Here is a 21,724-nt window from a genome sequence, read left to right as displayed (position 1 = left end):
GATGACTTCTGCCCTGCCCCTCTCCATTGAGCTTGTTCCTTCCTAACTGCTCTTCTTTCCTCTAACCTCTTCTCCGCCCACATGCCAAACTGACTCAGGTCCAGCCGTAAGCAAAGTGGGGTTCAGCATTTTAACTGGGCTCCTGTTCCTGTTGGCAGGCACTAGCCGAGCCCTGCTGTGCAAATCCACTGCAGACGGGCAACTCCAGGTGACTCAAGTCAGCGTTGATCACACGACAGACAACGAGGACGAGCTCTTCCGGCTGTCGCAGCTTGGTGAGTGACCTTGACACGGAAGACGTTTCCCATCGTGGCATCTGGAGAATGTCCAGATCTCAAATCTGTGCCAGAAGCAAGTGAAAATCTGCAGATGCTGGAGTTCTTCCAGCATTTTGAATATATTTTTCTAATTAATGCAGTGGTTTGAAATAGGGGTTAGACCTTCCCCAGACCAAACTCCGAGTCTTCTTTGTATCCCTAAATTTAGTTTCTGCCATAATTTGATAGGTGGAATTCTTCTGCTAAATATGCAGTGTCTGGAACCCTCACAAAAATTGGAGTGGACGCACCTGTCCATTCTCTTTGCATTCTATTGAATCCAGGATATTAAAACCTTGCCAAAGCCATTGCAGGAAACAAGACTGGCTGTATGCAGGCTTCCTACACTGCTAGTTTTCTCCATATGAAGTTTCACGGCTAGCAGCTGTGTGACTAACTTTCCCTCGGAGAGAGATCCTGTCTGAACGCTGTGTAAACGTTAACAGTTCAGTAACTGTGAGGGGGAGGGGGAGATCTGACAACATCAGCCACTTAATATGGGAAGGCAGGGAGGGGGTGGTGAAATTCACTGATCACACCCTCCAGTTATAACATGGGAAGGTCCGAGTGGGACAGATTTGATTGCGGTTGTGTTTTTTTAAAAAATGTTGTCGTAGGTTTAAACTCTTCTGTGTACATCAGAAGATGTTAATGAAGGAATGAATTTCTTCTGTTAAGGAATGTTACCTCAGTAGAGCCTTTATATCCTAACCATCTTTAATGAAATAGATGCACACAGATTCACTGGGCCACGATAGGTATTAGTGTGAATGACACTAAAGAAGCAATTCTAATTACTGTACCAGAAATGAAGTTCTTATCGCCATTATCTTATCCCAAGACAGGTTTGGCCAGGTACAGAATAGAGGCACAGACACTACAGCCCAAAACAGGCCCTTCAGCCCATCTAGTCCATGCTGGTTATTCGGTCGAGTCTCATTGCCCTGCATCTGGACCAGAGCCCTTCAAACCCCTCCCATCCATGTATTTCCCCTTTTCTCATTGTTACCATCAGTGCATGGGGTGCATAGGAGGGGTAGCACCTCTAGATGAGGGGGGGGCTTGTCGCTCTCGTTGGAGTGGCTCGTCATCTGTTGGTCCCCACCTGGCACTCAGCTCTCACCTGTGTCTCCTCGTAGCTGTTTGACAGTGGCCACACCCCGGTCATCGACTTCACAGGCTGGCTAAACCAGGTGAGGGTAGCCAATGGGTCTGAAACCCTTGGTGAGATAGGAATTTGCTCATCCCAGAATGCGAAGACTGCTTCGGTGGATCAGGCGGCGGAAACCCCGGGGGTTCAACGGCTGAGAAGACGTTGCAGCAGCGCATTGTGGAGTGCGTAGGGCGCGGCAGAGCACTTAAGAAGACACGGCCATCCGATGCAGCCAAGGAAATTGCCGGCTGTAACGATTTTCCGTGCCCCTGGATCCTGACTTCTGAGGCCGAGAGAGTGGGATCGCCTCTGTGCAAGGCTTTTCCACTTTAATATCTTTCACGCACTGGTTACATTGTGCAACCAAAGGTCGGCTGGTGGTGCAGTGAGATCAGCGCCAGGCTCGAGAACAGAGGTTCCTGTGTTCGATCCAGTGACAGGCCGCCTCCGAACGTGCTCTCCATCCCTGCCGGGTAGATGTCAAGCTCGCAACTCAGCCTCGTAAAAATAAACACTGCCACCCTGCACAATGTAGTCTTCCTCGGACCCCGAGAGACAGCCATCGGGTAGGAGGTACAGAAGCCTGAAGCCACACACTCAGCGATTCAGGAACAGCTTCTTCCCCTTTGCCATCCGATTCCTAAATGGACATTGAACCCTTGGACACTACCTCACTTTTTAAAAAAAATATAGTATTCCTGTTTTTTGCAGGATTTTTAGTCTGTTCAGTATACATATACTGAATAAGATTAACTTATTATTATTTTTTCTTCTATATTATGTGTTGCATTGAACTGCTGCTGCTAAGTTAACAAATTTCCCGTCACATGCCGGTGATAGTAAACCTGATTCTGATTCTGTTAAATGTCGAAGTTGAAGCCACATCCATTTCTACTGCCATGAGAAAACTTGAGCAGGCATGAAATTCATATCCTGTGTACTTAGCAGACTTAGTCAGCAAAACAGTGCCCTGACTTGCTAAAACATAAAGCTTCGAATGAACAACTTACATCAGATACCCATTAATTCACAAGCGTCTGCAAGCAGGGGAAAAAAGCCTTTAAATGTTAATTGTTTTTAAATGCAAATTTGTCTTCCATTATACATCAATATTTAAGACGGGTCAGTTTTCTCAAGTCAGATGCAGATGAATGCTTGATCGTTTATCCTGCTGTCGGTTGGCACGTGGCCTCGTCCCAGTGCTGGGTGCTCCCGGTCAGCGCCTGGCCCCCATCCTGGTGCCGGGTGCTCCCGATTAGCGCGTGGACCCCGCCATGGTGTTGAACCCCTCCTGGTCAGCGTGTGGCCCCTGCTCCAGTGCCGGACACTCACTGCTCAGAAGGAATGTTTAATTTTTCATGCTGTCTCTAGGTCTGGATGCTGCAAAAATTAAGCAGTGTGGGTTGATTGGAGGCCAGGACAGCAGCCGCAGGATTGGAGATTATCGCATGAAGTACTGCTACAGTGATGTGGAAATTCTGAGGTAAGGATGACATGTTCCACCAGCTGCTTGATGTCCCTTTGCACCTGCATGCATACGCAAGGATATCCCAGACTTGCTGCACATCCCCCCACTTTCCCTAATCGTTTACCGTTCACGTTACTATCTGCATTCCTGTTATTGCCACCACAGTGGATAAGCTCTGCCCTCTGCACATTGTAATATAGTAGCGATGAACTTGTTCACACAAGCAACCTGTGTGAATCGCACTGCAGCCCTGTGTGTGTCATCCTCACGGGTCACAAACCCTTCCCACTTTGTGTTGTGCATAAAGCATTAATAAATACACACGTACAGACAGGATTGTGTTCCTAGGACCTCGATTATCCAGAATATATAGCCGCAATATTTGCATGCATCAAGCAAAGAAGTTAGAATGATTTGTTTAATGGATTGATTTGGATGAAGATTATGCAAGAGAAGCTTTTCACTGTATCTTGGTACATGTGACAATAATAAACCAATTCCAATAGAAAATAATCTTTAAGTAATTCATTCACTTATCCCCACCCATGTCGATTCAATTAAAGTGAATTTGGTTCCGTACCTCAGATTTTTGGGACTGTCCCTTCGAATTCTGTTGGGGTGAATTTCTGATGCCTGAACAGACGTAAAGCTTGGGTTGCCTGTATATCTGTGTGAATAGTACCCACTGGTCACAGCTTGCCACTCAGGAAAAGGGTGTAGGATTTGCAAATAAAATGACGCGAGGTGTTCTATGTTTAAGAAAAAACTCATTTATTGTAATTCAAAAACTGATACCTGAACTTCACTTAATTACGTCACAAGTCAGACCAGCCTCTTAAAGTGAAACCCCAACTCAATGTCAGTGGTTGTAAATTATGTACATTTCCACCAATTACATTACCCTACAGGGCACATTTATTCTTTGTTTCCCGTCTGCCAACACGTCCTCTCTGTACACCAGTACTGCTCTCAGTTACATGTGATTTAGTTTAGCCCCGAGTAAGAGTGGCAACATCTAAGGGGAGAATAAAAGTGAGTTTTAAGCACGATGTAAGTGGGTGGTTGATGGCCAGCACAGACTTAGTGGGCCAAAGGGCCTGGTTCTCTGCTGTACCTCTCTAACTCTGACCCAACCATGACCCCTGGTGTCCAGGCACTGACCCGGCCGTGACCTCTGCTGTCGATCTGTCTGCTCATGTCTTTTTTTCTGTGGGGAGGAGGGATTTGGGGGTTAACGTGCCTGTTCCATTTCTGTTTTTTTGTATGGGGAGGGGGCATTTGGGGATTGATGATCGCACTGCCTTTCTTTCTTGGTTACATGGCTACTCAGGGAAGAAAAATTTCAGTGTTGTATAATTTGATAATAAGTGAGCGTTTGGACCTTTGAAACTTTGTCAGTGGCACTGGCCTGTGCTGACCAGAGCACTGACCCAGCTGTCTGCTTGCATTTGCCTCATGCTAGCATTGATGATATACCTTGACAATAATCGGATTTTTCACCTTGGTTAGTCCTGCCAAGACGAAGCCAGTGATCGCGGAGCCGGAAATCCACGGTGGGCAGTCACTGGATGGGGTGATGGGCTTTTTGGTGCTGATGACCGACGGACTGTACAAAGCCCTGGAGGCAGCTCACGGTCCTGGACAGGCCAATCAGGTGAGGCGTTGCTCTCTCTCGGAGCGCCGTGTGCATCAGCTGCACTGGGCACTGAGGTGCTGAGGTAGTCCGAGCCCTGAGTCTGAGGAGTTTGAGTGGAAGTCATGGGCGCTGCTGGCTGGGACACGATGGGTGCCTTTGACCTGAGGTGTGCGGGCTGGGCCCAGCATCTCTCCAACGAGTGCCGTTGGGTTGGGTTGTGTTTGGGGTTCAGGTTGGTATGTGCTATGGGTCTGGTTGTGTGCCGCGGATCGGTCTGCTCTGGCGTGTGTGCACTTTGTGGAGGCGGGGGCTCCGTGCATGGTTTCCATCTGTATTGGGTTGAGCTTCAAGCTAGCAACTTGGCCTCGAAAAATAGCAGAGAAAAGTGCTAAAAGAAACGGTAAGGTTGCCCCACAATGCGCTACAAGGTGTGGAAAGGAACAAATAGAATGGGTGGGTGTGTGTTTGGTGCAGTGTGAAAGTTCGAATGTTGCAGCTGAGTACGTGTCCAGTAAGGGACACTCTAGAGTGGCTGCTGTGTATTTTTTGTGTGTGACCAGGATGTGTTTGGTTCAGTAAGTGTGCTGTGTGAGGGATCCAGTGTTGGGGTTTGGTACCTGTTCAGAAAAGTGTGCTCTGGGATGGTACAGTGTTGAGGGAGAACAGCTGGAGTGTGCTCTGAACTGAGGTATGAGCTTAGCAGCTGCTGTGTGGACCGTATCCCCGAGCGTTGCCACAGCCTGTTCAGACTCCAGGGGAGAGCGTGGGTTCTGTTTGTCACTGCCTGACCCCCCTCACCTCCCCTTGCAGGAAATCGCTGCCATGGTGGCAACCGAGTTTGCACTGCAGGCGAGGCTGGATGCTGTGGCCCAGGCAGTGGTTGACCGCGTTCGAAGGATACATCGCGACACCTTCATCAGTGGAGGCGAAAGGTCCAAGTTTTGTGACAGACACGAGGACATGACCCTCCTCATTCGAAACTTCAACTACCCTCTGGGGGAGATGAGCCAAACGTCCACAAGCCCGACCCAAGGTAAATGAGACCACCGTGTGTTGTTTGGGTATTGTCTGCATCGTCGCAGCCGATCACTGAGCCAACTCCTGGCATTTGGCCCACCTGGGTTCTTAGTGCTTGTGGTTTAGCTCTAATGCTTTAGACATCAGCTAAAGTTGAAGGACTGGCGCTGAGGGTTGTAGAGCAGCTTCGATGATGTGTGTTGCCAAACTTTGCCTGATTCTTACACTGTTGGTTGCATGGCCTCACCTGTAATATATTATGTGAGTATTCGTAGGTCAGAACGTGTTCTGACATCATACTCACATAATACATTACATCACCCAGCACAGAAACCAAAGGGTTAACTGTTGCAGAAGATGCTCACTAACCACCCAAGTTCTGAAGGAAGGGTGGCATCTCAAAACGAAAGCACCTGTTTGCATTTCAAGGGCATTATACCCTTCCTCTGAACAACTGTCACTAGTGACTGCTCAGCTGTGGAAGCCATTAGAACAGAGCCTAATTTGTCTTTGCCGGGGGGGTCCCTTGAGTACATTTCTGCCGCACAGTCTATAATCTGCTGCCTCAGTGAGTTTTCCCATGCCACATGCTCTTCGCCCCTAATCGAGCAACAGGAGACATGGCGCAGTGTTAGTGGAGATTAATTCTCCACGCTGGTAGCATGTAAGACAAGGGCCGGGAACACAGAGTACCTGACCTGGCATGTTATGCATGTTGTATTTCTATGTCTATTGAAATCCAGTATAACTGCCAAATACAACACAAAACCGTGAAGGGTCTCGGCCCGAAACTTTGACTGTTTGTTCATTTCCATAGATGCTGCCTGACCTGCTGAGTTCCTCCAGCATTTTGTGTGTGTTTCTGTAAACTAAAGGCAACTGATTAATAAGCAGAATAACAGGGAGCTGCCTAGAAAGATAATGAGGAAGATTGTAGACAAATGTGGAAGAAATGGAGAAAGCTTTAGTAACGCACACAAAATGCTGGAGGAACTCAGCAGGTCAGGCAGCATCTATGGAAATGCATAAACTTTTCTCTGGCTTCCAGCTGTGTACAGATATCAATTTTAACCAACATTTTGATGACAAACTGCCGTCTTCAGGGATGTTTTGGGCCAGGACCCTTCATCAGGACTGGAAAGGAAGGGGACAGATGCCAGTATATAAAGGTGGAGGGGAGGGGAAGGAGGCTTGCTGGAAGGTGATAGGTGATAGTGAAGAAAGCTAATGGCATGTTGGCCTTCATAACAAGGGGAGTTGAGTATAGGAGCAAAGAGGTCCTTCTGCAGTTACACAGGGCCCTGGTGAGACCACACCTGGAGTATTGTGTGCAGTTTTGGTCTCCAAATTTGAGGAAGGACACTCTTGCTATTGAGTGAGTGCAGCGTAGGTTCACGAGGTTAATTCCCGGGATGACAGGACTGTCAAATGTTGAAAGATCGGAGCGACTGGGCTTGTATACACTGGAATTTAGAAGGATAAGAGGGGATCTGATTGAAACATATAAGATCATTAAGGGATTGGACACGCTAGAGGCAGGAAACATGTTCCCAATGTTGGGTAAGTCCAGAACCAGAGGCCACAGTTTAAGGATAAGGGGTAGGCCATTTAGAACGGAGTTGAGGAAAAACTTTTTCACCCAGAGAGTTGTGGATCTATGGAATGCTCTGCCTCAGAAGGCAGTGGAGGCCAATTCTCTGGATGCTTTCAAGAAAGAGTTAGATAGAGCTCTTAAAGATAGCGGAGTCAAGGGGTATGGGGAGAAGGCAGGAACAGGGCACTGATTGTGGATGATCAGCCATGATCACAGTGAATGGCGGTGCTGGCTCAAGGGGCCGAATAGCCTACTCCTGCACCTATTGTCTATAAGCCAGGTGGGTAGGAAAGGTCAAGGGCTGGAGAGGGAGGAATCTGATAGAGGAGAGTGGACCATAGGAGAAACGGAAGGGGGAGGGGGCTCAGGTGGAAGCGATAGGCAGGTGAGAAGAGTTAAGAGGCTAGAGTGTGGAATAGAAGAGGAGTGCAGGGGGAGGAACTGTTTTTTACCAGAAGGGGAAATCAATGTTCATGCCATCAGATTGGAGGCTACCCAGGTGGAATATAAGGTGTTGCTGCTCCACCATGAGGGTGTCCTCATTGTGACACAAGAAGAGGCCAAGGACTTATCATTTGTATAATGACCAAGGACAGGTGGCAGTGTAGTGTAGCGGCAAGCGTAACACTTTGCAACACCAGAGGCTGGGGTTCAATTCCCAGCGCTGCCTGTGAGGAGCTTGCACGTTATCCCTGTGACCACGTGGGTTTCCTCCTTGTGCTCCAGTTTCCTCCCACATTCTAAAGGCGTACGGTTGGGATTGGTAAGTTATGGGCGCACTGTGTTGGTGATATTCGCGAACTGCTCCTGGCACAATCCTGGACTGTGTTGGCCGTTGATGCAAATGATGCTTTTCGCTGTCCCTGTCCATTTCGATGTTCGTGTGACAAGCAAAGGTGATCTTTAGAATTGGAAAACCATTAAAGAGCTGGCTTTAAAAGATGTTTAGGAATAATTTATAAAGAACTCGTTGAATCTTTGAACATATTCAAGTCTATGATAAAGAGGCATTGGTGTTTATGAGGGAGTTGAGGGTTTAGGGGAGAGGGTTGGGGAGTGAAGTTAATCAAGCAATGATCTTACTGAATGGTTCAAGATTAAAGATCCAAGTACATTTATTATCAAAGAATGCATAAATTATACAACCTTAAGAGGTAGCCATAGAGCAAGAAACCTGAAAGAACCCAATTAAAAAATAAATTAATTAAATACCAACTCCTGATTTGCAAGGGAAAGAAAAAAAACACAAAACGTGCAAACATTTGAAGTGAACAACAACATCCTGAACCAAAACTGAGGCTACATCCACACTAGACCGGATAATTTTGAAAATGCCGGTTTCACGTAAAAACGATAGGTGTCCACACTGTGCATTTTTGAAAATATCTCTATCCACACTGAAACGGAGATTTCGGTGAATCTTCTCCTCCTGCGCATGCGCAGGGCACATCTACCGAAAACAAGTGACATGTTTGGTGTCAAATCTCACCGTAAAAGTGCGCGTTTGTGTAGTTACAGACCAGAACAGCTGTAACGACGGACAGCTGTTGGCTCTCGTGCAGGAGAAATTAAAACTGAAAAAAAAACAAATACTGGGGCGTACACCGGCAACCAACAGGGAGTTCACAGACAGGTTGACCCGGCTGACGATGAACGTTGAAAAACTGACTAACTCTGTTGCATTAATAAAGCACCTTGTTAAATATATAAAACATGTCTGCATCAGTGTTATCCTGTATTTCCATACAATGTTACATTAGGCTGTTACACATCTATTGTCAGAGAAGTACTTGCATAAATAGGTAAACCACCTTCATACGAGCAAGGACAGAAAACAGGGCAAAGTGAGTACAGTATACTTATTTATTCAGTAAGTTATGGGTCAAAGTATTTGGTGAATACATTTCTAACTCTTCTGGCTTCATTCTCTTTGCCGTCTGTTCTGAAATTGTTAGGTTGCGTTCAAGAAAACAATGAAATAGCGCGCTGCCGTCTGATAGCGTTTTCAGAAGTCTCCGGTTACCCCGTCCACACTGATCTGCCCGAGCAGCGTTTTCAAAAAATATCCACCTTGGAAAGCGTTTTTGAAAAGCTCCAGTTTCAGGAGACGAAAACGCCGTTTTAGTGTGGATGGAGGGTAAAAACAAAGAGAAAAAGCTTGGGTTACGGATTTATCCGGCGTCGTGTGGACGCAGCCTGAGTCCTCAGATCTGATTCTGGTACAGCCCAGAGAAGGTCCAAAGCCTCACATTGTATTAGCAGGCACGTAATGCTGACATATCCCGAAGGAGTTGGGTCATTTGCTTTTCTTTTATTATTGGAGTTGTGGTTAATCATTCTTGAAGATTATGCTTAATGGCTAGAGTTCGGTGATAAAGCTGATAATGTTAATGCCATAGAGCACATTGTCTGAGGATGAATTAAGAGCCTGAAAATGCATCAGGGTGACGTCTGGAAGGTAGGACATGAGGTTGTGCAAACTTCCAGCCCATGCTCTTAATAGCTGAATGCATTCTGGAATGGATCCAGTACACCAGAGGAGGATAATGCAGTCCTTTGAAATGGAAGGTGACATGAAGGACTCAATGAAATATGGGTCGATTAGTTTAATTACAATGATTAGGAAGCCATTAGTAGTGCAGCTGATATCTCAGGTAGAGGAGGGCCTGTTGCAGACAAGATGAAAAGGGCGTAGCTTGTCTCCCAAAGAGCATTTGGCCGGCTGCCACCCAAGATTGCTGTCTCTGGTAATATCAGTAATGGAATCAGTTGGATTGAGAGCTGGCTGGCGGGTCCTGGGATCTGTTTGGAGGTTGGTCTCCAGGAACGTACTCCACAAGCATTCCGTTGCTTTTCACTGTTTTGGTATTGAACTTGTTTTCAGTATTGCAAAAGGCTGCAGATAAAGTGGGAATTGGGACCGTGGACTTCAGGCCAATAATGATGACTGGCAAAAGTATGTAAACTGGCACAGTAGGGAAACGGAACACTGAACCTGCATGCACCCTTCAGCGGAAAAGATTTTAAAGAAGGTGGGGGGAGTTGAACGGTGGAAAGAAAATGGAGTACAAGGGTGTTATGAACCCCATAACTGGGTCACTTACCAGCAAAGATAGAGAGGTCCGCTGAAATCTGATGGTACTATTTTTAAATGTTTTTATTTATAAAGGGGCACAAAAGTAAGGTTAATACAAACATTCAGATAACATACGTCGTCATTACTCAATCTAAAGCGCGGGTATAGTAATAATCAACAATAAGAAGTAGCTCTATCGTTTGTCTAGGGGTAAAACTATTGTCCGATGGAAATATCAAAGTCTCTGGAGTTCATGCAGGCTTTTAGCCTTTCGGGGACCGCTGGGTCTCACGTGTTGGAGAGAGAAAATAAACTTGCCAGCCTTTTGGACGCAACTCGTTGAATCGGGAATGTGGGTTCCCCGTTGTCAGTTCGAAGTCCTTTTCAGGGTTATCAGCCACTCGTTCCCCAAGCTAGGGGAACCGAATCACACGTGGCTCCCGAACAGCTTCCCGTCCTCACAGGAGCGATGAGCGATGGTCTCCTTCTGGCGTGCGCTGGGGTACTGCCTCCTGCAGTCCCCTTTTTATCTAGACTTGCCGAGTTGTAGATGTCAATCAAGGTAGAGTGATACAATCCCCACCCCACATTGCCCGATGGTGTCCATGTCCCTGATAGCTGGCACGTAGTATAGAGTCGCAATTCACACAGATGTCTCTAAGAACAATGGTCAGATCCGTTGCATTGTCTCTCATTTCCTGGGTCCAAGACCCGAATTAATAGCGATCTTGCGATTCTCAGGAAGGAGGGGGCTGGTATCATAACAAAGGACAGAAGCATGAGTGAGCCTTCTGGCTCTGAACCCGTACTGCCTTTCATCAAGATCACAGTTCGTGACCGACCTGTGCACCATTTTTGCTGCACCCTTAGCACATACCTCGATTCTTTTAATGTCCGGAAATAAAACTATCCCTGTTTTGAACGTTTTAGTGACTGAGCCTTAACCTCCAACCAGGGTAGAGAATTGCAAGGATTCACTGTTCTCTCCATGTCTCTGTTCTAAACAGCCACCTGCTATTCTAAGATTGAGAGTCCTAGTTCTGGACTCCCCAACTTGGAGAAAGAACCTTCTCTGTATCCAGCTATCAAGCCCTGTCAGAATTTTGTAAGTTTCAATTACATTCTAAGCTAGAGAAGAGAAACCTAACCTACTCAGATCTGTCCTAGCAGATGTCTAGCAAACCTTCACTGCATTGCTTCCATATCAAGCATATCTATCTTTTATTGCCCTCTAGCAATAAAAGCTAGCATATTATTTTTCTTCACTGATTGCTTCTTGTTGTCATTCTGTGAGAGGTGTACAAGGACTCCCAGCTCCCTTAGAACATCAACATTTTGCATTCTCTCAAAGTTCAAAGGCAGGAACCGGGTATTGGTAGTAGTTGATCAGCCATGATCTCAAAATGGCGGTGCAGGCTCGAAGGGCCGAATGGTCTACTTCTGCACCTATTGTCTATTGTAACATTTATTGTCAGAGTACACATGTCACCACATGCAGCCCTGCGGTTCTTCTTCCTGTGGGCGTACTTGGCAAATACATAGAACAGTAACTGTAAACAGGATCAATGTAGATCAAGTCCTACCGAAGGGTCTCAGCCCAAAACGTCGACTGGACTCTTTTCCATAGATGCTGCCTGGCCTGCTGAGTTCCTCCGGCATTGTGTTTGTGTGGCTTGGATTCCCAGCCTCTGCAGATTTTCTCTTGTTTGAAACTGTGCCACCATATACAACCCTGAGATTCATTTTTTTGTGGGCATACTTAACAAGTCTGTGTATGGTTATTATTCTAGAGTAAATGAAAGACTGCCCCAACTAGGGCATTCAATCAGAGTGCCTTTTCAGGAGTTATTCCCTTTGGTTCAAGAGCCTGCTGGTTGAGGGGCTGTAACTGTTTCTCAACCTGATGGTGTGATTTCTGAGTCTCCTGTACCTTCTTCCTGATGGCAGCAATGAGAAGAGAGCATGACCCGGCTGGTGGGGGTCCCTGATGATGGATGCTGCTTTCCTGCGACTGTTTCATGTAGACGTGCTCAATGATTGGGAGGGTTTTACTGGGCCATTTTGTCGTGGTTTCTCGTGCCCCACAAATGACCAAGAGACGCAGAAGATTCTTCAAGAAGGGTTAAACTTTAATTTGCAAATCAAAGCTGAGACAGTCATTGAGCTAGTTGCTGATTGCCCACCGATCCTTTGGACATATTTTTTATAGCAATCTCCTGGTCCAGTTGCATTAGCATATGTAATCGATCTATAGTTGCGTATTACACGTACCACACGTACATCATGTCCCTGTTGTTTCTACCCATTGACTTAATCATGTTCTAATCTACATCTCTTAGCTACCTGTCATTAACATACCATTGTCTTCTACATTTTTAGGATTTCAGTCTCCCACTAAATCGGGTACAGGCATAGCAAATAATAGTCCTAGGATTATGTGACTTAATTAGGTTCTAATCTATATCTCTTAGCTACCTCTCATTAACACACCGTTGTCTTCTACATTTTTAGGATACATGCATAGCAAATAGCAAGTTTCAAAACTGACTTCATAGTTTTGGTAAATTTATACTTTTATACTCCAATATATCCCCCCTTTGAGACCCAGAGGGTCTCACACAGAGAAAGAAGACCAAGAGTCCACGCAAAAAACCCCAATAAACTCAAGCACTTATTCCCAAATCTCGGGTTAAACTATAATTTTCTGCGCCAAGACCTCAAAGTATTCTCTCCCTGTTACCCTGGGCCGCTGAGCCAGAAACCTGTCCCTCTGTATCTGAGACAGGGAAAAAGACTCATCAGCCCTTACAATCTACTCCCACACTGTGGTTTTGCTCTTGTTCATCCTGCAGGTGTTGTAGGCTGTAACGATACATTTTCGGTGTTTCTTTCTCCACTAAGCTTGCTTCAGTAATTGCCACGAGCATTGGAAATTGTTTGGTTGCAGCACGCACTACAAGAGATTTGAGACAAGGAAGAAAACAGCACAGCACAAGCACACAGCTCAACAATACAATACTGACAGTTATTGCTACTTTAGTCAGCCATGCTCCCCATCCTCCGAGTCTACTTTCTAACCAATCAAATAACTGATGTCCGAACCCTGCATTCTGTTTGACCTCCGTCCGCAGATTCTTTAACTTATTCATTGCTCTGGTGAAAGACCCTTCTGGGCTAGTATTGTTCGGTATGAAAGTGCAGCATTGTTCTCCAAACATTACACACACACCCCCTTTTTCTGCCAAAAGCCAATCGGTTACCTGTCTGTTTTGCCACACCACCCTGCTAGTTGCGTCTAGCTGTTGCCCTAAGGCCTCCAGTGCATCATCGGTGTAGTTGATGAACCTCTGTTGATTGTAGTATATATAGTTTATCCATTCAACATTTTTGCTTACCCCTATCACAGGTATGATAGCTTCCCAGTGAGCATCTCATGCGGTGTCAGGCATGTCATTCGATTAGTTTGCATGCGGTAACTCATCAATGCTAACGGTAACGCATCGACCCAATTAAGTTTAGTGTCTGCACAAATTTTGTTTAGTTTGGCTTTCAGGGTTCCATTAATTCTCTCTACCATGCCCTGTGACTGAGGGTGGTATACACATCCAAATCTTTGCTTTATCCTCAGCGCCTGTAGTACCAGTTTGACCACTTTCTGGATAAAAGCTGAACCATTGTCTGAGTTAACTTCTGTAGCTATTCCAAACCTTGGGATCACTTCATTTGTCAGGAATTTTACCACTGTCTTTGCCCCTTGATCTCTTGAAGGTACCACCTCCACCCATCTGCTAAATCGATCAATTACTACCAGCATGTATCTTTTCCCTCTCACTGTCTTTATCATGTCTACGTAATCGATCACTAGATGTTTAAATGGTCCTTCAGGTACAGGAATGTGACCTATTGGGGTTGTAATTCCCTTCCGAACATTATTTTGTGCACATACCTCACACTGTGACAAGACAAAGTCCACTGAAGCCTGTAAGTAAGGTAACCAAAAACCATCCTTCTTTATTTTCCTTATCACTTTCCCCCTTGCACAATGGTCCATCCCATGCGCTTCTGAAATCAGAGTCGTCAGTAGAGGGGTGGGTGCTACCAACAAACCGTCTTCTGTGCTCCACAAGCCTTCCGGGTTCTGCTTGGCCCCCCTTTTTCTCCACATTGTCTGTTCTGCCAAAGTTGCCTTACCTTGTATTTCAATTAGGTCCTCTACCCCAGGTTCTGGAGTTAGGCTTACCTGGGGGGCAATGACAGCTGACGTACACCTAGACGCTTTTCTGGCTGCCTCGTCCGCAGCTTGATTTCCCTTTGTTATTACATCATTTCCCTTTTTGTGTGCCTGGCATTTTACTATAGCCAATGCTTTAGGTTTCATTATGGCTTTTATTAAGTCTAGAATTTGCTGACAATGTTGTATGGGATCTCCACTACTTTTTTTAAAACCTCTCTGCTTCCACACTGCCCCGAACAAATGGCATACTCCATGAGCATATGCTGAATCAGCATAGATATCTACTTTCTCACCTTCCATCATTTCACACGCAGCTGTCAGGGCTTTGATTTCTGCTAGTTGGGCGGAATACGGTTGGGGACAGGACTCCATCCTAATAATCTTATAGCTTGACTGATCCTGCTGCACCACTGAGAATCCTGCGTGATTTCCATCATATTCCCTATAACAAGAGCCATCTACGAACAGAACCTTTTTATCTGTATTCTCTAGTGGTTCTGACCGTAAATCTGCTCTCAATTTGGCAAATGCCATCATCTTCCCTACACAATCATGGGGTTCTCCTTCATAGTCTAAAGGGACAAAATCGGCTATATTACTGGTAGTGCATCTCTGTATAGTTATGTCAGGAAATGTCAATAGCATCTGATACGCTGCTATCCTGGCTGGCGTCAGCACAAATTTCCCCCTTTCTAGCAATTCTGCTACTTTGTGGTGTGTGTACAGAGTCACAGGATGGCCCAAGGTTACCGATGATGCCTTTTCATTGGCATGGTACAGTGCCACCAATCCCTGATAACAGGGTGGGTACCCCTGAGCCACCTCATCTAGTCTCGTACTGTAGTATGCTATCGGCTGCTTTGCTTTTCCTGTGCCTGTCTCCTGTGTTAGAACCACTGTGACATAACCCTCCTGTCGGTTGGATACATACAAATGAAAAATCTTCTCGTAGTCAGGCAAAGCTAATGCTGGTGCTGACTGCAATTCCTGCTTAATAGTATTGAAAGCTATCTCCGCCTCTCCATTCCACTGTAAGCTGTTCTTCAAATTTGTATGTCCTGCTTCTTTCATTATCTTTCTCAAAGGTGCCACAATCTCAGCATATTCTCCTATCCAATCTGAGCTGTACCCTGCCATTCCCAAAAATGTCATCATCTGCCCTACAGTCTGGGGTTTTGGGGCCTTAGTTATTGCCTCAATCTGATCTGGTGCTATTGCCTTCACTCCCTTGGATATTACCCTGCCTAAGTATTCCACTTGCTGCGTGCAAAATAGCAGTTTCTTTTTGGATACTTTATGTCCTCCGCGCGCTAGTTTCTCTAACAGAGTTATAGTGTCCTGCTCACACTGTTCCTCGCTGTGGGAGCAAATCAACAGGCCATCCACATACTGTAACAATGTACTTTCCAATGGCATGCCCTCTAGGTCTGCCTTCAATACCTGATTAAAAATGTGTGGTGAATGTTTAAATCCTTGCGGCATTCTGGTATAGGTATACTGAGCACCTCTGTAAGTAAATGCAAACAAATACTGACACTGATCGGCTAGAGGAATGCTGAAGAAAGCCGAACACAAATCAATCACTGAAAAGTAACTTGCTTCTGGTGGAACATTAGTCAAAAGCATGTGTGGGTTGGGGACTACCGCTGGCCAGTCCTCTACCACATCATTTACCGCTCGCAAATCATGCACCAATCTCCACTTAGATTTATCTGCTTTTAAGACCGGCAACAACGGGGTATTGCATGGACTGTTTGGTCTTTTAAGCACTCCTATTTCAAGCAACCCCTGCACTGTCAACGCTATTCCCTCTTCTGCTTCTGGTCTTAGTTGGTATTGTGGTCTCCTGGGTGGAATTGCTCCCCTTTTCAGCTTTATTTCCACCGGACTAGCTGTTATTATTTTCCCTACATCCATGTCATGCTGTGACCACAGAATAGACGGCAACTCATCTAACCTTTTATCTTTCTGCTGGCCTCTTTCCTTTCCCAGCAAGGGCATGTGTGGTTGGGGAGTTATTTCGACCTCTCTCACTGTCCCTACCATATCTACACTTACCATTATTTTAAAACAATTGTTGTCTTCTGATATCCACACCTCTGGCGTGATTTTCCTCCACACTGTTACGGTTTCAGCACTCTTAACTAAGGGTCCTAAGTCTTTAGACTGATATCCCCTGTTTACCAACAATGTTATGTGGGGCGCAGCCTCTGGGTATCCTGTACCATTTTTCTAAAAAGGTGTTCCACTTAACTTGTAAAGCTGCCCCTTGCTTTCCAATTATCACAGCCTTCCCTTCCAGGTGCTGTTGGGTACATACCTCCAGGTGGCATCTCTCCTCTAACTCCCTGTTCTGAGTCTCGTCAAAAATCACTGTACAATGTAGCTCAGATTTGGGCATTACAGCCCTGGGTAATATAGCCTGCACGCCCTTTTTCCATTTTTCCCAGGTTTCCTGAATCTGATCTGCGATGTCTCCTATCCAAAAGACATTAGCCTTCTTGTCTTCTCGCACTAAGAATTGAGCCCCTGCTCTTTTCACACTCAGCCCATTTCTGGTGCATTCTAATTTTAATTCCAGTTTCAATAAAGCATCTCTGCCTAACAAATTAATCGGAGTTTCTTTAAATACTAGCACCGGCAAAACAATTTCTTTATTTCCCATTCTCAACCGCACTGGAGCCGTGCACTGTGTCAACTGTGTTTTCCCCGAGAACCCTACCGTCTTAATAAACTTTCCTGACATGGGAAGGTGAAGGGCATACTGTGGCTGTACGCAAGTGTACGTGGCTCCAGTATCTATCATCATTGGTGTCAGTTGCCCTTCTAACACAACCTGAACAATGGGTTCCTCGTCTGCCTCCCTTGTTATCATTGGGTAATGTCCCTTCCCACTCAAGTTCTCGGGGCACCCTCAGTACCTTGCATAGGGGTTCACAGGTCCGCTTGGGCCGGTGGGGGCTAGTCCTTGGCTAAACTTTAGTTCCCTTCTTATCGGTTCCTGCTGGTGTGTGACAGGCCATAGTATAAACGGACAATCTCTTCTCACGTGACCTGGCTGATTACATTCCCAGCACAATCTCTCTACCTCTCTTTCCCACTGTTTCCTCACTGATCCCCTCTGCCCATAGCTCCTTGGGACTTTCAGTCCTGTCTGGGCTGTTTGAATTTAGTCTGTTCCTGATAGGGCATTTGTGGGAATGCTCCCTCAAAGACAATTATTGGCATGGGGTTTTCCAGCCCTTGTCTTACAGTATGATCGGTCCCTCCATATAGTAGTGCTTTGTCCAGTTCGATGGCTGTACTCGAACCGGTGGTTGCTGGCAGCATCTTTTTGTTTTTCTCTTTTTCCTTCTTTTTGAGTTCTTCGAGCTGCATTTGTATTAACTTTCTTTGCACCTCTTCCTGCTGCTCAGCCAACCTTCGTTTGTCTTTCCGGTATTTCTCAACCGCATGGACTATGTGGTCTCTAAATTCTTGTGGGGTCATTGACGTCAGCCCAACCACTTCCTCCAGTTTGGATTTTACTTGTGGAGGCATTGCATCCAAAATGCTATGTCGGAACAGTGTGGTGATAAATAAGCTATTCTCCACCTCTTGCTCAGTCTCCAGTCTCCACCTTTTCAACTGGTTTTCTACGTAGGCTGCTGGGTTTTCAGTGTCTCCCAGTGGATCCGCTTTTAAGGCTTTGGGGTCCACTTTGGGTGGATAAAGCTTTCTGAGGGCCTGCCATACCCTCTGCCTCACTCTGTCAAACCTGTCTCCATCAGTTCTTGGGTCGTTCGAGTTTACTATGCCAGCCATTTCCATTAGTTCGTTAAATTTGGAGGTTCCCATCAACCTTATCAACAGTGCCTTCAAATCTCCCATAGCCAATAATCGTCCCACTGTTTCTTCTTCAAAGGCTCTAATCCATATGTGTCAAACACAAGGCCCGCGGGCCATATCCGGCCCGGTGTACAATTATATCCGGCCCGCGAGATCATTTTAGATTGATCTATTATTTTAATTATTAATGGCCCGGTGATATGAAGCGCTGATAAGAAGCAACCCATTTATTGCATACTCACTTGCTGTGGATGAAAGTGCTGATATGACGGACACTGCACAGCTGACTATCTTTATCCGAGGAGTGGACTCCAATTTGTGCATTACAGAGGAAATATTGAACATTAAATCGATGCACGGGACAACGACAGGAAAAGACATTTTTGAAAATGTATGTCAAAGTGCAACCGACATGAAATTGCCCTGGGACAAACTTATTGGACTTACAACAGATGGCGCACCGGCGATGTGCGGTTAAAAAAGTGGACTAGTGGGAAGGATGCGGGTAAAGATGCAGGAGGAGAACTGTACTGGTGAGTTAACAACACATCACTGCATCATACACCAAGAAACGCTGTGTGGTAAAGTCCTAATGGAACATGTAATGAGCACTGTAACACAAGCTGTAAACTTTATCTGAGCTAAAGGTTTAAATCACCGGCAATTTCAGTCTTTTATGCGGGAAATAGATTCAGAGTTTGCCGACATTCCTTATCATACAGAGGTGCGTTGGCTGAGTCGGGGAAAAGTTCTCAATAGAGTTTTTAAGCTCAACAAGGAAATCTGTCAGTTCATGGACAGTAAAGGAAAAGACTCCACAGTTTTGCGGGATGAAAAGTGGAAATGTGAGTTGGCGTTTCTGGCTAACATAACAACACATCTCAGCGTCTTAAACCTTCAGCTCCAGGGACGTGACCGCATGATCACTGACGTGTATGATGCAGTGAAGGCATTTCAAGTGAAGCTGCTCTTATGGGAGACACAAATGCACCAGTGCAACTTGCCTCATTTTCCCTGTTGCCCAGTAATGTTGAACCAGGTCGGCGCAATGATGTTCCCAAATGCGCACTTTGCTGATAAACTGAGCGCACTTCGCACTGAGTTCGCACGGCGCTTTGGTGACTTTGAAGCACAAAAAAATAATTTTGAGCTGCTTCGCAACCCATTTGCCGTCGGCGTGGAAACTGCACCTGTACAGATTCAGATGGAGCTGATAGAGCTGCAGTGTAATGGGACACTAAAGGCAAAGTACGACACTGCAGGGCCCGTACAGTTTATTCGCTCCATTCCTGAAGCAATGCCTCAGCTCCGTCTACATGCGGCTCGAACCTTGTGCATGTTTGGCAGCACATATCTGTGTGAGAAGCTTTTCTCAGTGATGAAGATTAACAAACCATCACACAGGAGTCGTCTCACTGATGAACACCTGCAGTCCACCTTGAGACTCTCCACAACACAGAACCTTACACCAAACCTAAACGAACTTATTGTCAAGAAAAGATGCCAAGCATCCAGCTCTGACAAAACAGCATAAGAGCAAAGAAAACTGAGTGTTTTGATTTGTTGTTGTTTTAACTTTTGCTGAAAAGCACAAATTTTATTTGTATTTTCAGAGTTTTTTTGCAGCATGCTCATATTTCTAACTTGTATAATACTGACAGGAGATATTTTTATGGAGAGCAAAATATTTAAGTTATTTAAAGTTTTAGTTTATTTTTTCTGGAATAATATTCCTGTCTGTTTTTATTCATATTTATGTTCAAAAAATGTTTAGTTTTAGTGTGTTCAATAAATGTTTATCCTGTTCGGCCCGCGACCTAAAGTGTGCTTTGAGTTTTGGCCCCATGTGCAATTGAGTTCGACACCTCTGCTCTAATCCATTTCCCTGCTCCTTCATGTAAATTGGGCAGTGTTTTTCAGCCCTTCTAGGTCTTGGGATCCCCAAGGGATATACTGCACATGCCCTGAGCCTTTAACTAACAACGGCATCATTCTCCCTCCTTCTTCCCACCTGCCCTGGCTCTTCTCCTCACCTGACTCCCCATCTGTTTCAGGGTATGTCTTTACTGCCTCTCACACAAATGTCTCCAGGGTCCTCTTCTTCCCTTGGTCTCCCTGTGGAGTCCTTTCTTTTTGTCTTGATTCAATACTTGGTTGGCCCCTAGAGTATTTTTCGCATCTCTCCTGGCAATCCCCTCTCAGTAACTTATCTAGCTCTCTCTCTACTTCCGCAAGTCGCTCCCCTACTGCCTCCTTCTGTCCTTCTAGGGTTATGCCTCCTACCTCTTCCCCACAAATTCTCGCATCCTCTCTCTTTCCACTTAGCTCTTGCTCCTCCAATGAGCCGCTCTCTTTTCTAGTCTGTTTATTTCTATGGTATAACTGATACTCATACTCCTTTTCCTCTCTCAAGTATTTCATCCGTTCAATCTCTTCTTCCATTTCTCTCTGTACCTGTTCTATCTTTATCCTTTCTGTCTGTATCTCCTTCCATATCGCCGCTTTTTCCTTCTCGTATTGTTTTTTTTTCCTCCTCATTATCCCAAACCTGTACTTCTCCCTGCATGTTTACTGTTCCCGTCAGCAGGGGGCACTGCTTAGGGGTTCCTTCCTCATTATAGGGAGGGGGTTTTTCTGTTTCTTTCGCATCCGGGTACGGAGCCGAAGCCAGCTTCTCACCGTACCCTTCTCTCTCTCTAACAGGCTGTTTCTCCAGCACCTTAGTGTCTTCCTCGCTTGTAATCAATATTCTACCTGTCCTCCTCAGCCTTTCTCCCTCCGTTCTGAAGTGTTTTAGCACTTCCATTTCTCGTTCTCTTTTTTGCCCTCTTTTCTTAGATTTATCTTTTGGTTTGTAATTTTTAATTAGTCCCTCCATTTCTTCGCACAAACTTACATCAAACGTTCCTTCTCTTGGCCACTTTGTGACCAGGTTTTTGGTTCTTTTTTCCCATTTTTCTGAAGTTTTTGTGATCTCATTTTTAATTAACGGGAATTTTTTGCTCAGAATCTCTACTGCTGTTCCTTTACCTGTCATGTTATTCTCTCTTTTTAAGGTATTTCAGAGATTCACAGTTTGTTTACTGGATAATATTATTTACTCTAATTCTACACCTAGTCCTAGTCTAACACCACGTGGACTTTTTCTTAACGTCTTATTAACTTATTTGTACTTACCCTCACTGCAGTGTTCTTGATCAATTCTCTGAGCCTCCTCTGTTAACCCCCAATTCTGCCAGATTCTTTGGACCGGAGAGACCCTTCGGCAGTGGTTCCACACTTCTGAGACTCCTAGACCTCCCCAAAGCCAACAGAATTCTTAGTCCAAATTGTCGCAAAAAGCGCTTACCTTTTGTTTGGGTGCACCCTTAATTCTGTTAGCCTTGTGGGGGTCCCTGGAG

General features: G+C 45.5%; 1 protein-coding gene across 1 annotated transcript in view; it reads left to right on the top strand.

Annotated features, from left to right (window-relative positions):
* Positions 1-21,724, top strand: part of tab1 (TGF-beta activated kinase 1/MAP3K7 binding protein 1) — a 57,345-nt gene that overhangs the window by 16,984 nt on the left and 18,637 nt on the right. The window contains exons 6-9 of the mRNA XM_073033874.1: positions 159-275; positions 2,842-2,953; positions 4,448-4,592; positions 5,385-5,607. Coding sequence (XP_072889975.1) covers positions 159-275; positions 2,842-2,953; positions 4,448-4,592; positions 5,385-5,607 — 597 coding nt within the window. The remainder of the gene's footprint in view (positions 1-158; positions 276-2,841; positions 2,954-4,447; positions 4,593-5,384; positions 5,608-21,724) is intronic.

The sequence above is a fragment of the Hemitrygon akajei genome, chromosome 31 (assembly GCF_048418815.1).
Source record: "Hemitrygon akajei chromosome 31, sHemAka1.3, whole genome shotgun sequence".
Lineage (NCBI taxonomy): Eukaryota > Metazoa > Chordata > Chondrichthyes > Myliobatiformes > Dasyatidae > Hemitrygon > Hemitrygon akajei.
Note: the sequence above shows the minus strand (reverse complement) of the source record. Positions and strands in the feature narration are given on the sequence as shown.